The sequence below is a fragment of the Pleurodeles waltl genome, chromosome 7 (assembly GCF_031143425.1).
Source record: "Pleurodeles waltl isolate 20211129_DDA chromosome 7, aPleWal1.hap1.20221129, whole genome shotgun sequence".
Classification (NCBI taxonomy): domain Eukaryota; kingdom Metazoa; phylum Chordata; class Amphibia; order Caudata; family Salamandridae; genus Pleurodeles; species Pleurodeles waltl.
The window spans coordinates 721,830,416-721,847,995 of NC_090446.1; the positions used below are offsets into that span (position 1 = coordinate 721,830,416).

Sequence of the window (17,580 nt, forward strand, 5' to 3'; positions counted from 1 at the left end):
TTGGCTATTTACATTCATCATTTTGTACACTATTTCTCATTGTAATTTATAATATTTCAATTGTTCTACTTCTAGGTCAAACGCATAACTTTCTAACCACTTACTCAAAAATCACGGGCTTTTTTATAATTATACAGCCATGTTTGGACTTGAATTATTTATTGTCAGTCAGATATTTCTCTTATAATATATTCCTTAATTCTTAAATCTTTTTTTCGACAATTATATTGCATATTTTCAAACCCAACAGAAGTATCAATGAACCTTTCTTCCAAATTAATTAGTCACGGCCACCATTAACCCTCAATACTACCAAAAGAAGAATTGGCTAGACGCCTAAAATATATGCCCATTCACTATTTCCTTTTCTTTCATTGAAATATGCCTTACCACATTTTTAATCATTCTAAATCATAGATGAACATGCAATTCTTTGTCCATATTTAATTCATATGGTATTTAGGTACGGAGCTGGATAATATATCTGCTCTCCAATTGTTGGAGCTTTCGGATTCTATCACCCCCTCTCTCACTCTTATTGATTTGTGCTATTCCCACAAACCTTAATCCTCTCCAATCCTTTGTATGTTTTAAAAAAAAATGTTTTGCCACAGTATAACTCAAATCTTGGTTTGTTATAGCTCTAGTATGTTCTAAAATCCTTTTCTTTAATGGACATATTGTGCTCCCAACATTTCTCAAGCCACATTCACATTCAAGCATATATACCACATATTGGCTATTACAGGTAATTCTTTGAGAGATGTGTATGACCTTCCCTTTATAGCTTGTGAATGTTCTTGTGTTTCTCGCAATTTGACATACTTTACATCTATTGCATTTGTAAAAACCCATAGCCTGATTGTTTAGCAATTTTTTTGTTATTGGTGCTACATAATAGCTATTCACCAATATGTCTCTCAATGAGCATGACTTTCTATATGTTACTTGTGGTTTGGGACCTATCTTTTGCACTAGATCCTGATCACCTCGTAATATTTTCCAATGCTTCCTAAATATTTGTTCTATATTTTTACTTTTCTTGCTGTATGTGAGGATTAAGCGAGGAAACACTTCCTCCTTATTCATTTCTTTTTTCACAAATTTATCTATCAACGTGTCCTGACGAGGTATCTTTTTTGCTCTTTTCTCACAAAGATCAATATTTGCTAGTGGATACCCAAGGTGCATAAATCGTTTTTGTACTTTAATAAATTGCTTTTCCATTTCCTTGTCATTAGAGCAGTTTTGTCTAGTTCTTAGAAATTCACCAAACGGAATACTTTTCAACAATGGCTTCAAATGAAAACTACTCCCATGCAGAATACTGTTAGTAGATGTTTCTTTTCTAAACATAGTCGTATTTATCTGATCATTTTCTATGTACACTCTAATGTCCAAAAAGTCAATTTGTTTTTTATTAAAGTTATATGTAAAGTTCAAACCACAATTATTTTAATTGAAGATTTGAAAATATACATCAAATCAAATTCCTCTTTGGTACCATCCCAGATCAGAAACAAATCGTCTATGTAGCGTAGCCATAATACTACCTTCCCCAAGTGTTCTGAGTATTTATCTTGTCATGCTATTTCTCTCTCCCACCAACCCAGCGTTAAATTCGCATAGCTGGAAGAGAGAGAAATTCCCATGACAGTTCCCCGCACTTGTTTGTACACAATTTTATCAAAGATGAAAATGTTGTTATTTAAACACAATTTTACCATTTCCAAAAGCATTTCAGAGTGTTTTTTCTCTTCAATATTCCTTTGTCCTAAAAATAAATAATTCAATGCATTTAGCCATACTTCATGTCTAATTGATGTATATAGTGATACCGCATCCACCGTCACTAAATTGTAACTTGCATGCCATTCAATACCATCTATAATGCTCAAAAAATCCCCTGTATCCTTGATGTAGGAACTGAGAGAGGAAACCAATGGAGCAATATAGTAATCAACATATTTTGATATATTTTCAAACAAAGATCCACATCCTGAGATGATTGGTCTCGCAGGAGGCTTACTTAACGTTTTGTGAATCTTTGGAAGAAAATATATCGTAGGCAATATCGGATGATTTGGTTTTAAGTATTTAAATTCCTCTTCATTAATCAATAGTTCATTTCGCCATTCCTCCAACCTTTTTATAACCAACTCTTGTATTTGATTAGTAGGATTGTTACTTAGTTTCTCATAGCTGCCTTCTTCCTTTAGCTGTCTCATTGCTTCAATTACATAGTATTTCCGATTTAAAATCACAATATTACCCCCTTGTCTGCAGGTTTGATGATAATATTATCATTATCAGCAAGTCGTTGTAGGGCTTTCGGTTCAGTCACAGTTATATTTTCACCTTTCTGAGTTGGTTTCACATATTGTAATTTCTCAAAATCATTAATGACCATCTCAAAAAACAAATCCACTTTATTACCTGGTGTTAATATGGGACAAAATTTTTAATTCGGTTTAAATTGACTATATTTATGATCATTTGTTCGAATCCCCATTGTTTCCAATATTTGAGTGGATGTCATCTCATCATCTTCCAAGTAATTCATTAAATCATGACACACTTTGATATCCTGTATTTGGTCAATCATTAAACCTGTGTCTTTCTGTACATTTTGTGTCTCCCTAAATTTTAATTGATGTTTCGAATAAATTTGTAAGTGTCTATCTTAGTCTCAACTCTGTCAAAATGGTATTCCTGACTGAAGGATAGACCTTTATTTAGTACACTTTACTCTTCCTGTGTTAATGTGTAGTCAGACAAATTTATTACCAGCTTTTCCTCTTCCATTTTTTCCATATCATTTATTTTTTCTGTCTGACTGTATGATTTAGAATGATGAAAAAAGTGGTAAGGCATATTTCAATGAAAGAAAAGGAAATAATGAATGGGCATATATTATAGGCATCTAGCCGATACTTATTTTGGTAGTATTGAGGGTTAATGGTGGCAGTGACTAATTCATTTGGAAGAAAGGTTCATTGATACTTCTGTTGGGTTTGAAAATATGCAGTATAACTGTTGAAAAAAAGATTTAAGAATTAAGGAATATATTATAAGAGAAATATCTGACTGACAATAAATAATTCAAACCCAAACATGGCTGTATAATTATAAAAAGCCCGTGATTTTTGAGTAAGTGGTTAGAAAGTTATGCCTTTGACCTAGAAGTAGAACAATTGAAATATTATAAATAACAATGAGAAATAGTGTACAAAATGATGAATGTAAATAGCCAAAAAGAATGGAAGGATTAATGTAAAACAAAATAGATTGTGTTTTTGTGTTGTTTTATAATGGAAATGAGAATCTTTTTAAGTTGTGGAAACTACAATATCCAGAATGCATTGTGAATGTGGAGAGGATATTGAGTATAAAAAGGGAAAGTAAAAAGGGACTTATTTACCGTGATCAAGACTTCTTGGAGAGTCGAAACGCGTAGGTGGTTGTTGACTGCAATAAAGTACACGTTTATTTATACCTCATGGAGTGCGGTGAAATTCTTCGTTATAATATATATATATATATATATATATATATATATATATATATATATATATATTATTTATTTTTTTAAGTACTGCATACATTAATGAGGTTATACATATATAATACATATATTTGTGCATGTGGGCAGAAATATTCAGTGCTTATGACTTTTTCGAATATTCACCTGGAAGAGAACTAGGATTACAGGTAAGCAGCATACCCTTTTCTGGTTTCACCCATCAGTTTTACAGCATTCTCCATGAAAACTGCAAGCAGATTGAAATCCCCAAAAAATGTTGGGACAAAGTTTGTCAATGCTAGGGAGATGGTGATCTTGGCACAGCATTTATTTATGATTCCAGGGAATCCACAAACCCTGGGTACCTTTAGAACCCCCAAAATGTGGTGAAAAGGACACCAGTTTGGCTTGGAAACCTTTGTGGGAAAAATGTCCTGAAGGCTTAAGCACAAACTGTGCTAACCATCAAAAAAGAGGATTCAGCACTGGAGGCTAGAAAAGCCTCAGTTGCTAACAGGTTAAAAGGGATATAGTTGATATTTTTGACAAAGGTATTTTCGGAATGTCTTTCAGAAATCCTATTTCTGTGCAAGTATTAACTTTGTGAAAAATCTGTCAATCCAACATGTTGTCATAAAAGCAAAATAGATAAATTAATATACAAATGTGATTAGTGAATAGCTTTAGCCTGTCACAAAGACAAGAAGGATTGCACTCCCTAAACAAAAAGCCATAAGCCTCTAATTAAAATGTCATGTATGTAAAGGGAGTATATCAAATAACACACTGACACTGAATTACAAGCTACACTTCATACCACATATACAATCCATTAAAAGGACTTCTCGAGCACTATCAACTAAATCTATTAGAAACACAAAATTAAAAATGTAACCATCCATTCAATGTCATGGCCTTGATGTAAAGCCCTTTCAAGCAATGGCAAATCATACAGATTCCACGAAAGCCAATTGCTGAAGAGGGTTCACCCAAACATGCTCTTGTACTATTATATCTACATGTACGTTTCAAAAGTAGTGATAACATGGGATCTTCCTGACAGCTTATCTATCTTGAGGAGACCTAAAAAGGTATTTGCGTTCAGGTTATAATCAATTTGGCATATTTGACATAGAAAATGTTTACAGTGTTATAGAGGGAGGGAGAGGCATGCTCAGAGAGCTCCTTGGGAATTATGAATAGCATCACGTGCTCATCGAAAAACCCTGAGCTATTAATCTTTTACTGAAGATTTTTGATACTATTTGCCTCAAACTCAGGTCTTTATATTATCTGCCATTTGCAGAGACAGTTAGGTTGTGTGGTTGGTGTTCGGGTGTCAGAGACCTAAAAGGAATTTACCCACTGCCTGCTTTCAGATTGCAACATGCCTGACCCAAACCGAGTGTCTGACACCTAGGCACCTCCTATGTGAATGACATAGTGCAAGGCCCCCTCTATCACTACTCCTATGACCAATGCTCAAAAAAGGCAGGTGTTTAGGGGGCCTAAACTTTCAGTCCTGCATAATTGTTTTTGTTCATGATTATCAGCTAATTAACAAAAACCAACTTATGGATACAAGTGAAACAAATCCTCATGGCAACGTACATTTGGTAACTTGCTCTGCTTGATGTGTGAGGTCACAAAACCCCGCCCCCACCATGCACAGTTTAATGGTCAAAGGTTTTACTGCAATTACATTGATATTATTAATGATGTTATCAAAGATGTTAGGAGTGCTGTAATTTGTGGGGTAATTAGCAGTGCATGGTGAGGATGCGAGCTATAGTTACCTTAAGGTACACGTTAAAGTTAATTGGGATAACTATAACAAGGAATGGCTTTGTGCATTTAAAATGTGAGCCTATAACGTCCCTGTAACCTTTATTTTTTTAAATTATATTTCCTAACTATAGCGTCCCTCTAATCTTTGTTTTTTTTCAATGAATTCCTATGGTTTTTTAACATAAAGTAATTTTCATTATTATACTTAAATCCTGTGGCCAACCACCTATAACCGACAAACCTTGTGCCACACACGGCCCAACCCTGGGAGAGAGAGAGAACGTGAGAGATTGAGAGGGAGAGAGTGATTTAGGCTTTGGTGAATGATAGACTTAAAATTAGATATTTCCAGACAAACTGAAAAGAAAAATGTTTTTGTCAATTAAAAAGAGGGAGATCACCTTTCAGTACGTAACCTAAATATTTATAGTTGAAAAGAAACTAGAAAGGAATTAGTGATAGACTCACGTAGACTAGAACCCTTAACTTTTGGTGTGCATGTCTGGAACCTTAGCCACTAGGTCAGAGGTGACTCCTTGCTGTACAGTCTCCAGACTTAGCTATGGCATTCAATCCACAGATTTTGAGGGGAAAAAGTCATTAATGTTCCATCACTAGGAATGTTTTACAGTCAACACACTAGAAAATAAACAGACATACTGCAGAGCGATACTAGGATTTGAACCTTCTGCCTACTCAGTGACAGCACAAGACCTTGAAAATTAGGCCATAAGTGATTCTGGTTTGCTCTGCATCCAAATGTAACTATAACACTCTTACCAAGCATTATGCTAGTCTGACTCTTTAAAGTCATTGTATGGAGACACCATTGCAATGACAATCTCTCTTTCCTCCATCTCTTTATGGGATGGAGGAGAGAGAGAGAGACAGAGAGTGATAAGACTCGGTGAGCCTGTTTATTTAAATGGAGAATGTAATAGTAACCAATCAGTATTGGTGTGTGGATATTTAGGTTGTTATACGGAGACCAAGTTGAGGATCGTGTAACAGGTTTAAAAATGCTCTGTGGCAATGAAACTTGTAATGGGGGTGATATAGAAGGAGAATTCACTCTGCAAATGTAAATTGTGGTGGATGTTTTCAAAGACTGTGTTTCAAGTTTGGTGTATGGGAGGTCACATGATGGGTATATAATGGTGAGCAATCTGGCGACTTCAACGTTGAGAAAGGCAGTTGTACTGCTGAAATGTGTTCTGTTCCCACACTGAATTAGATGAATGACATTGAAATCGGTCTCAGAATGCCAGACTTCTTTGGTGGAGAAGAAGGAAGTGTGAGTTGTAAGATGCAGTGGTGAACCATCATAACAACAGGTTCCACTGAGGTGTAGCTGCGGGTCTGCATCGCCGAAAGCAGCAACGATCATATATATATATATATATATATATATATATATATATATATGAAATACACTTCCTTAAGTAAACATTAAGGCTCCAGCACTCCACGAAGGTTTGAAAGGTTTATTGTAACAAAGCAGGAACGCGTTTCGGCGTGACCGCCTTCTTCAACCTGCGGGCCGCCATTTTGGCCCCCTTTAAATATCCTTTGTAGTAACATTGATTTAAAGCAATACACTCCCTTTAAAAATGAAATAACCACTACATTATACTCCATTTGAGAAAAAAAATTATGAATTATATGCAAAATAAAACTAGTGCCCAAATGTGATAATAAACATGACAAAATGAACAAGTACACACATAAAAATATTAAAGAAACAATGATGAATCTTTACACATCTTAGTAAATCTTAATGAATGAAATAAGATATTTGTCTCTGGGAAACTGCTGTGTGTGTTCATCTGGAGAAAATATGTATGAGAAATCCACCAGGTCCAATCACATTGATATAAATATTAAGTAGGGCATTGTTTGTAGGGACAATTATTAAAATAAAAAAGATTCCCATATAATCATTCACCATCTCAAAGAATAGTTAACACTTTATAATAAACTTATTCATATCATTAATAAAGAGTAATCCATAATTAAATTAACAATGTTAACCTAAATGTATATATAACTCTTCACTCGAGTTAAGCCCCACTGGTTCTCTTGAATCGAATGCCAATATATATCTAGACTCTAATCTCCTCAGCTGTTTTTCCCTATCTCCTCCACGGATATCCTTCCTGATTCCATCTATTACACTGTATTTAACTTCTTCCATGCGACCTCCATGAAATTCATGGATGTGTCGGGCAACCGGGTAAGACTCATCTCTATTAACTATGGCCCTTAAATGTTGTAAAATTCTTTTGTGCACTTGAAGTTTTGTGCTACCTACATATAGCTGGGGGCAACTACATTTTAAAATATAAACTACATGGTCACTTTTGCAGTCATATCTGCCTTTGATGGTATGTGTAGTTCTGTGGGTTAATTGAATGGTTTTGATGTTTTCCCCATTTTTACATGCCTTACACTTGGTGCATTTGAAAAATCCATCTGGTGCCTTTAACCAACTCTTAATCAAAGGTTTCTCTTGTCTCACATCATTTTTGACCAACAAATCTTTCATCGATTTTCCCTTTCTATAAGTTATGGTGGGCCTATTGCTTATTAGTGTGCCTATAACTGGATCACTTTTGAGCATATGCCAATGTTGTTGCAGTAACTTTCTTACGGAGTCATGTGCAGTATTAAATGTAGTAATAAATCTCACGATCCCCGTATCTTTATGTTTTTTGTCATTCTTGATGTCCAACGAATTAGTTTTATTATCTGTAGTAAATAGTAGCTGTTCCCTCATACGGGATTTTACTCTTATAATAGTGTTCTCTAAAACCTCATTGGCATAGCCTCTCTGTTTCAATCTTTCTATCATTTCACTCTCTTTTCAAGGGAAAATCGATGAAAGATTTATTGGTCAAAAATGATGTGAGACAAGAGAAACCTTTGATTAAGAGTTGGTTAAAGGCACCAGATGGATTTTTCAAATGCACCAAGTGTAAGGCATGTAAAAATGGGGAAAACATCAAAACCATTCAATTAACCCACAGAACTACACATACCATCAAAGGCAGATATGACTGCAAAAGTGACCATGTAGTTTATATTTTAAAATGTAGTTGCCCCAAGCTATATGTAGGTAGCACAAAACTTCAAGTGCACAAAAGAATTTTACAACATTTAAGGGCCATAGTTAATAGAGATGAGTCTTACCCGGTTGCCCGACACATCCATGAATTTCATGGAGGTCGCATGGAAGAAGTTAAATACAGTGTAATAGATGGAATCAGGAAGGATATCCGTGGAGGAGATAGGGAAAAACAGCTGAGGAGATTAGAGTCTAGATATATATTGGCATTCGATTCAAGAGAACCAGTGGGGCTTAACTCGAGTGAAGAGTTATATATACATTTAGGTTAACATTGTTAATTTAATTATGGATTACTCTTTATTAATGATATGAATAAGTTTATTATAACGTGTAAACTATTCTTTGAGATGGTGAATGATTATATGGGAATCTTTTTTATTTTAATAATTGTCCCTACAAACAATGCCCTACTTAATATTTATATCAATGTGATTGGACCTGGTGGATTTCTCATACATATTTTCTCCAGATGAACACACACAGCAGTTTCCCAGAGACAAATATCTTATTTCATTCATTAAGATTTACTAAGATGTGTAAAGATTCATCATTGTTTCTTTAATATTTTTATGTGTGTACTTGTTCATTTTGTCATGTTTATTATCACATTTGGGCACTAGTTTTATTTTGCATATAATTCATAATTTTTTTTCTCAAATGGAGTATAATGTAGTGGTTATTTCATTTTTAAAGGGAGTGTATTGCTTTAAATCAATGTTACTACAAAGGATATTTAAAGGGGGCCAAAATGGCGGCCCGCAGGTTGAAGAAGGCGGTCACGCCGAAACGCGTTCCTGCTTTGTTACAATAAACCTTTCAAACCTTCGTGGAGTGCTGGAGCCTTAATGTTTACTTAAGGAAGTGTATTTCAAGTAAAAGACGAGGTGGCGTGCGTCTAAGTCCAAGCACCATCGGCGATTAGGTGCAGAGAGAGAAGCGCCAAACGAAGTGTTTATATATATATATATATATATATATATATATATATATATATATATAAATATATATATAAAACCTACTGGCAGTCATCAGTAGGTAGTTATAGTTAGGACCATGTTCCCACAGAAAAAGCGTTTTCTGACTTGCCTATATCTATGGCACCGTTTGACAAATCTTCTTAAAATCTTCCAAAATAAAAGTGTCCTGGTGATTCTTGTTGCACATGGAAAGTTTTGGAGTGACCCATCAATCTGGGGTCGATAAAAAGGGGGGGGGGGTCAAAAAAGTTGGGTTTCCCAAGTTAATTCCCATTGGTCCTTTGGGCACGACTACAACTGGAACCGCTGGATGGAATGACACCAAATTTGGCAGGAAGCTAGCTTTCGGTACACAGATTGTGCTTTTGGTTATTTGGTGTAAATCTGTTCAGTAGTTTATGAACAATTAAGGAAAATCCAAAGTTGTATGTCTCTGGCTGAGAATAAATCGCCAAAAATTGTAAATTTTCATGAATGTGCACACAAATAGAAGCGCTCTAATTGGCCGGCCACAAAGTGACTAAAGAATTGCGTCAGCCATCTTATGTTAAGGGAGAGGGTCCTGAGGCTGAAAATAGAAATCATAAGTGGAATAAGGGGTCAGGGTGAAGGTACCCTAACACCTGGGGTGTGATATAGGGGTGTTTTTGGGTCAAATTATGGGTTTAAAATGATTTTTCATCACCATGTGCAATATTTGTGAATATTCTCAAATACCCTCCAATTTTTGAGAATATTCAAGAATATTCGAGAATATACTCAAATATTGAAGGATATTCTTATATTCGAGAATATGCAAAAAAATAAAAAGACATTATCATACTCATTCATACATTAATTCACAAATGCACTCAGAGACACATGTGCCCACTCACACACCCACTCCGACACTCATCTACCCACTCAGACCCACTCATAGGCTCATAAACCCACTTTCAGACCCACTCAGACACTCCCACTCACAGATCCACTGGCAGAGAGTGCGCACAGCCAAAGGATATGCATGGAGCGGGATTGGATGGTTATAAGGGCTTGGCTGAGGGCCTGACTGCAGGCCAGGCCCTGTGGCCAACCCCCACCGCACATGATCAGCCAAAGGTCGTGCGCGGCAGTGTTTGGATTAATGTATGGTATTTGAAATTACTTTATATTAAAAAACTATAGAAATTCATTGAAAAAGCAAAGTTTACAGGGATGTTATAGTTAGGTTCTGAACGTACTCATACAAAACCATAGAAATTCAGCAGTTATAGTTAAAGTTATTTCAAGTAACTATAACTCATGCCCTAAGGTAACTATTAACTTGCGCCTTCGCCAGCCAACTTTGAATGGATTTTCTTAAAGCATAAACAAATCTCTACAAAGATGACTGCCAGGTTGTGCACACACACTGGTCATCTAGGAAAAAAAACAAGCATTGGCAAAGCCAGTAGGTGTCATGGCTGAGCCATGTGTGAGTCCTGTTAGCTTTGCTAATTCTTACTAAACATATTATTGCAGTGTATTTTAATGAATCAATGGTTAGCAATTAATGCCTTTGGAGATGTATTTCTGTGATTTGCACTGTGCACAATTTTACACTGTTCGGGTACTTAGATTGTCATTTTTAAACCATCCTTCTAGCTAAAAAAAAGTAAATAACTAAATACTAGGAACATAATCTCCACCAATTTGTATGGATTAGGAATGGAATAAAGTTTTATATTTTTGTCTCCAAAATCAGTCACTTATTTTCGTAAGCTGGTACCAATATATATATTGTTAAAACAAGGTGTGCTACTTTGTTGACTGAGACCACCTACAATGATAATATAATTAAAAAAACAGTGGCATTTTGGAGTATGTAATGTAGGACATCCGCAAAATACTCTTTTTTGTACTCTTACAAACCTTTGTGAATTGGTGCCAGTACATCTAAAATGGGAATGAAAGGGGAACATTTAGAGAATATTCACACCCAGTTGGTACAAATAGAAAGGTCTGTGACCTTTTTGCACTTTTTGGGGGTGAGCGCCAAGCGCTCCATCCCCTGTTGTAATCTTTCTTTGGGATTCTAAAAACACCCATGTCACGCCAGTCCCTTACATTGGTTCATGGGCTTGCCTTTTAAAATCCACTTGCTGTTATTAGTGAAAGGCATGCATACGTCATGCCTTTTCCGGTGTTTAGCCCTCCTTCAGCGCACCGACCAATTACTGGAAACATATGAGGCTCCATGTTTTCCGTATGGTTTCTGGACTACTTTTTCTCTTTATTTTGTAGTTCGACCGTGCTCGTTTTTTTTTCTCCAATTAATGTGGCAAGAAAAGTCCGGTGAGGAGTTTACAATGCTAATAGCTCTAACTCGACGAAATGCGAGACCCGTTGCATTACAAATGCTTGTTCAATATGGAAATGAATATTGCGGGCTGATTCACAAAGCTGTGTAATAGTAAGTAATAGAGTACTCCTGTAATACTACTTTCGGTACCTATAAATGCTTTTGTGATTCCGCGTTGTCTACAATTAAGAAGCACAAACATGAAAAAGAGTAGAAATTTAAAGCCAAAATCTCTGATAGAAACAAAAGAAAAAGTGACAACATATATTACATAAAAAACAGTAAATGCTCATTAGATAAATTAGTTGCTAAACATTTTAGTTTATATTTGAATTTGCGTTTCTGAATAAAGGATCAATTTTTCCACTTACAATGATGTTCACAAAGCTTGAAACCTCTGGCGCTTCCATTTTACTTACATTGATGTCTTCCAAGTCGAGGAAGTTCAGAGTAACTCCATTACGCTGCCAGATGATTGGCGGCCTCAGTGTCCCGTGAATGGCGCACGTCAGCACGGTGCTCAGTCCAACCGTCACGGTAGTGATGGAGACCTTATCTTCTTCAAAAAGAGTGAGCTCAATCACCTCTGTGAAAACAATGAAAAGTCAAAAGCTTAGACATGTGCTGTGTTGCCCATGATGTTAAGATCCAATGCAATGTCAACCAATGTAAGCCTGCTATTTTCAAAGGGTTATAGTCATTACCACCTAAAAACCCAAGAATGCCTGCTTTACTCAATAGGTTTTTTATGGTGGCAATTATTCTGCTATATAATACAGAAATGAACAATGTCCAGCGTTCATTGTTATGCAAAAGTCATAGGGAAGTCTTGTAGCTTCATATATGTAGCACTTCGGGGCTCAAAAAGCGTGATCTACCCATTTGAGTCGTGTTTTCATGTCATAAACATGCTTATATTTCAGTAGGCTCTGTGTTAGCAGTAATACTGAAGTGACGCTGTATGAATATGTCACTTCAAGGAGTCAGGTTTAAGTTGAGTCTGGACCAGGGCACTTCACATAATACAATATAAAGGACGTTGGTTAGGGAAAGAGGAGTGCAAATATATAGAAGTAATTGCACAAAGAGGGGCTGAGGAAGAGCACATAGGGCCAGATGTACAATGCGTTTTGCATGGCGCAAACTGTGAAATTCGCAGTTTGCGTCATGCGAAACGCGCATCGCGATGCTCATTCCCATTTTGCGAGTCAGTACCGACTCGCATAATGGGAATGCGACTCGCAAAAAGGAAGGAGTGTTCCCCTTCCTATTTGCGATTCGCACCGCGATGCAGAATTGCTTTGAGACCACGAACGCGGTCGCAAAGCAATTCACAGTTGGCACCCATGTGAAGTGGGTGCTAATTCATTCGCAAAAGGGAAGGGGTCCCCATGGGACCCCTTCCCCTTTGTGAATGACGCCAAAAATATTTTTTCAGAGCAGGCAGTGGTCCATTGGACCACTGCCTGCTCTGAAAAAATATTTTCATGTTCATGTTTCAAATGGTTTCATTTTCCCGAGTGTATTGCAACTCGTTTTCCTTTAAGGAAAACGGGCTGCAATACAAAATAAAAACTGCTTTATTAAAAAAGCAGTCACAGACATGGTGGTCTGCTGTCTCCAGCAGGCCACCATCCCTGTGAGTGCAGGGAATCTCAAGGGGGTCGCAAATTGCAACCCACCTCATTAATATTAATGAGGTGGGTCTTTGCGACCCCCTTGCGATTCGCAGATGGTGTCAGGGACACCATTCTGCATATGGTTTTGCGACTCGCAAATTGCATTTCTACCTACATCTGGCCCATAGTGCCGTATTATGTAACTTTTATATATTTCGTTAACAATGAAAGGAGATGTAATGTTCATATAATTGCACTATTTCTGGTCGTAAATATACGAATGCCCGTTGCACCATTTCCAGTGTGTTGTGATTCCACATGTGTATTCTGATATTTTTGACCTGGTGATTAGTACGAGTTTTCTCACAGAAACTCTGGAATCAGCCATAGCCTTAGTTGCATATTCAAAAGGTCATACCACAAAGAGTTAAAATGCATAAGTATATATTTATTGCCAACGTGTCAGTTGCATACAATTGTCAAAGGGGCAGCAAAGACTACTAAGCACAATAAAGTGAAAATTATATGCACAACATGCTCTTTTGTTTCCCATGCACAACTCTGGGTTCTCTGAAAGGCATGCTACATGTGACAGCAGGTCTCATCAAAGGCCTAAAGAAGTTTGAGCATATCACTCCAACCCTGAAGAAGATGCTGACTCCCCACAGAAGCCTGAATCATCTTCAGTATAAGCTGTCTCACATGTGGAACAAACAAAAGGAGAAAATAAACTAGCTCATTAACACAGCTTCACACCAGAAGCCAGCAGATCATCATACTGGAAATATAAAAACTGCAAAAAAGAGAAAGGCAGAAGACAAGCCTGTTCTACCCATGCACCAAGGATTGAGAACAACCTCCCCATCAAGCCTGTTCCAACACGTCTGCAAATTAGAAAGGAGCAGAGAGAACATTACATTTTCACATGACAGGATTCGTCATCTAGTACCATACTGCTTTGTTGCAATTTTTCACAAACTGTAACATGAGGCTCTCACCTTTGTTAAGATCTCCCTCCCTTTCTAAATAGGTTTGTGCGTTACATATACCTGTTTTTTAACATAAATCTTTCTGCAGGGTCAACCCCAAACATTTTGCCTTCACCTTCTTGGCTTCTGAATCTGCTTTGTTGGCTTCTAGGACTCTAAACTGCTAAAGTGCGTGTGCTCTCTCTTGCAGACCATGATGGCTCTGCCTGAGCACTCTCACTAAGGTTTTAACAATGATCTTTTGTGACCCTCAGACAAGTTGGGGCAAGGAAATGGAGGAAGGGGACGCCTGAAACCTCAAGGGGGGGGCGGATTGGAAAGCTCTAAAAGCTTCTTCTACTTCAAAGTGGGCACCAGGTATAAACACTGAACCGCAGACCCCAACTCTTCCGTTCGCTTCTGGATCTGTGGACTGTGCCAGGGAGTAGGACTGCTGTGCTGCTGAAAGTATTGGCACTTTGTTGGACTGCTACCCCGAAGGACTGATGCTCTGCTGAGATGAAGTGCTGCTGTATTGCATGGGTAAAAAGACTGGACTTGCAACACTAAACCCAGGACCCCAAAGTGAATTCAAGGGCTAGATCGCTGGCATCCTGAACAGAAGCCTTTTAGAAATTGGGTCTTTGGCTGGCAGTCAGGTTATCCCCTGTCCGAGCAAGGACCCTCACTCTAGTCAGGGTAAAAGAGAATCACCATCAGCTAACCCCTGCTCACCCCCTTGGTAGCTTGGCACGAGCAGGCAGGCCTAACTTCAGAAGTAATGCGTAAGGTATTTGTACCAATACACACAGTGTGAACACTGTAAAATGACACAACACAGGCTAAGAAAAAGAGATAATATTTATCTAAACAAAAGAAGACCAAAGTGACAAAAATCCAACATGCACAAGTCAAGATATGAATTTTGAAAGGAATAAAAGTCTTAGGGCCAGATGTAGCAAAGTGTTTGCGCCTTGCAAACGGCGAAAATCGCCGTTTGCGAGGCGCAAAAGCCACTTTGCCATTCAGAAATGCATTTTGCGAGTCGGCTCCGACTCGCAAAATACATTTCCGACTCGCAACTAGGAAGGGGTGTTCCCTTCCTATTTGCGACTCGCAGTGGGATGCAATTCCATTTGCAACCGCGTACGCGGTCGCAAATGGACTCGCAGTTACCATCCACTTCAAGTGGATGGTAACCCACTCGCAAATTGGAAGGGGTCCCCATGGGACCCCTTCCAGTTTGTGACTGGACCCCAAATAGTTTTTTCAGGGCAGGGAGTGGTCCAAGGGACATTCGGCGCAAACAGAGTATAAATATGCTCCCAGATCGCTTACAGGAGGAACGCCAGGTCAATGTCACAATCCTTGCAAAGCTGAAGGGCTAGGGCAGGCATAGGTTCTTCCATTTATGTATTTCATTTTTATTTCGGGCTCAAATAAGTGTAACAATGAAAACTTCATTTCAGGGCATAGCTTTTTGTAAACAGCAAATCTCAGTGGAAATGCCCTGTCAGCCTCTTCCTGTCCAATTCTTAGCAGCACACCTGCTACTGCTTCCAGTTACTCTGACGAAGCAAACTGTGTTTGTACTCTGTAGAAATTGCACACATCCAGTCAGCTTTTTAGAAAAAAAGAAACAGCAAACAGAATCTCATTAATTTGAAATTGCTCCATTTTATAGTGTACCACAAAGCAGTCATGTACCTTCTTATTTGTATGACGTTTGGGAGGTTTAGCTCCTCCAAACTAGATTTCCCATGAGTTTGAAACCTCAATAATGTTGAAACAGGCAATCGTTTAGAAGCATTTTTTAAACGGGCTGTTTCCCGACCTTAATTAATACCTCTAAACCCTAAGGCGTGAGGCAAATGTTTTACCTGGAAAAATGGCTCAATTAACTGCACCACGTGCAGAAATGTACGGAAATGTGTGGGAGCGGCTCTGTCAAGTATCAGACGCTTTCACCAAAAAACACCCTGAAATCGATGGAAGGACATGTCTAACTTTTTTTTGTATTGAACTAATTAGAAACTCTAATCATTTTGAAGACTGCCTGGAAGCAACAGAAAAGAGTTCATCGTGGTTTATGCTATGCCACTTTCACAGTGCTGAACTGCCAAAATAAAGTTAGGGACACTTGCTTACCTATAGCTCTCTTACTCTCCCTGGATGACTACAAGTTCGCCTTAAAATAAACGTCCCATTTCCTTAGGAGGCAGGAACACGAATGGCGCCAGTGGGCGCCATTTTATTCTTTGAACAGATGCTCAGGCCCATCTTTATACTTTTTTAGGGCCTTATTTGCGCCACTTTTTGACGCAAATGCGGCGCTAAAAAAGTATAGATATGGGCCTCAATGTCTTACATCAGCTTCCATTAAAAAAAGTGACTCAACTTGATAAGGCAAAATAGCTCAGTTTTTCATTTTGGATATATACTGCGTGTTCTGTTGGTGTTTTCATATTTGATCTTGAAAACAATGCAGTGTGAGGCGCAGAACAAGATATTGATTGTAGTGCACTAAGGCCCATATTTATACATTTTTAGTGCCGCATTTGTGTCATTTTGTGACGCAAAAGCAGCACAAACTTACAAAATACAATTGTATTTTGTTGGTTTGCGCTGATTTTGTGTCAAAAAACGACGCAAATGTGGCGCTAAAAAAGTATAAATATGGGCCTAAATTTCTTCCGAAAAGATATAACTTTACCTCCAGAAAGTAGTACTTGGGTCTGTTCTCCTTTTGCTGTTCGCTCGCTTTTTATCGCATTGGATTTTAAACAGGATTCTTCTTGGCTCTGCTGAGTTCTGTGTATTCTAATCTAGGTAAGTATTAAACGGGGGTGATTTATCTCAGACATTGTCGGTCTGCTGTCATTTGAAGCCTGCCAGAGGCAATCATAATTTCACAAATGAGACATCTATAATTGAGGTCAATGGAGGAAACAGCTAGGAATGAGCATATGTAGAGCAGAGTACATTGATTTAAAATGGTTTCGAGATAATTTACACAGTAAATGAGAGTTGTCTTTCTGGCGACCCTATTCCTATATTCATTTTCTTGATATTTTCAAAAATGCATAGTAGTATTAATTGCCTTTTTTAGTAAAGGGGTTTTGTGTGTCATTTTTCAGCACCTGATGAAGCTACGTTCATAATTACATTTTTGTAAGGCATGTGAATACAAAATAGGATTTCTTTTCTACTTTGAGAAGGTGAAATGGTGTTCAGACATATGAAATATCATTTAACAAA

General features: G+C 37.6%; 1 protein-coding gene across 2 annotated transcripts in view; it reads right to left on the reverse strand.

Annotated features, from left to right (window-relative positions):
* FSTL4 (follistatin like 4) overlaps positions 1–17,580 on the reverse strand; it is a 2,214,882-nt gene that overhangs the window by 449,746 nt on the left and 1,747,556 nt on the right. For both annotated transcript variants that reach the window (XM_069199198.1, XM_069199197.1), the window contains exon 7: positions 12,155–12,321. In XM_069199198.1, the coding sequence (XP_069055299.1) occupies positions 12,155–12,321 (167 nt within the window). The remainder of the gene's footprint in view (positions 1–12,154; positions 12,322–17,580) is intronic.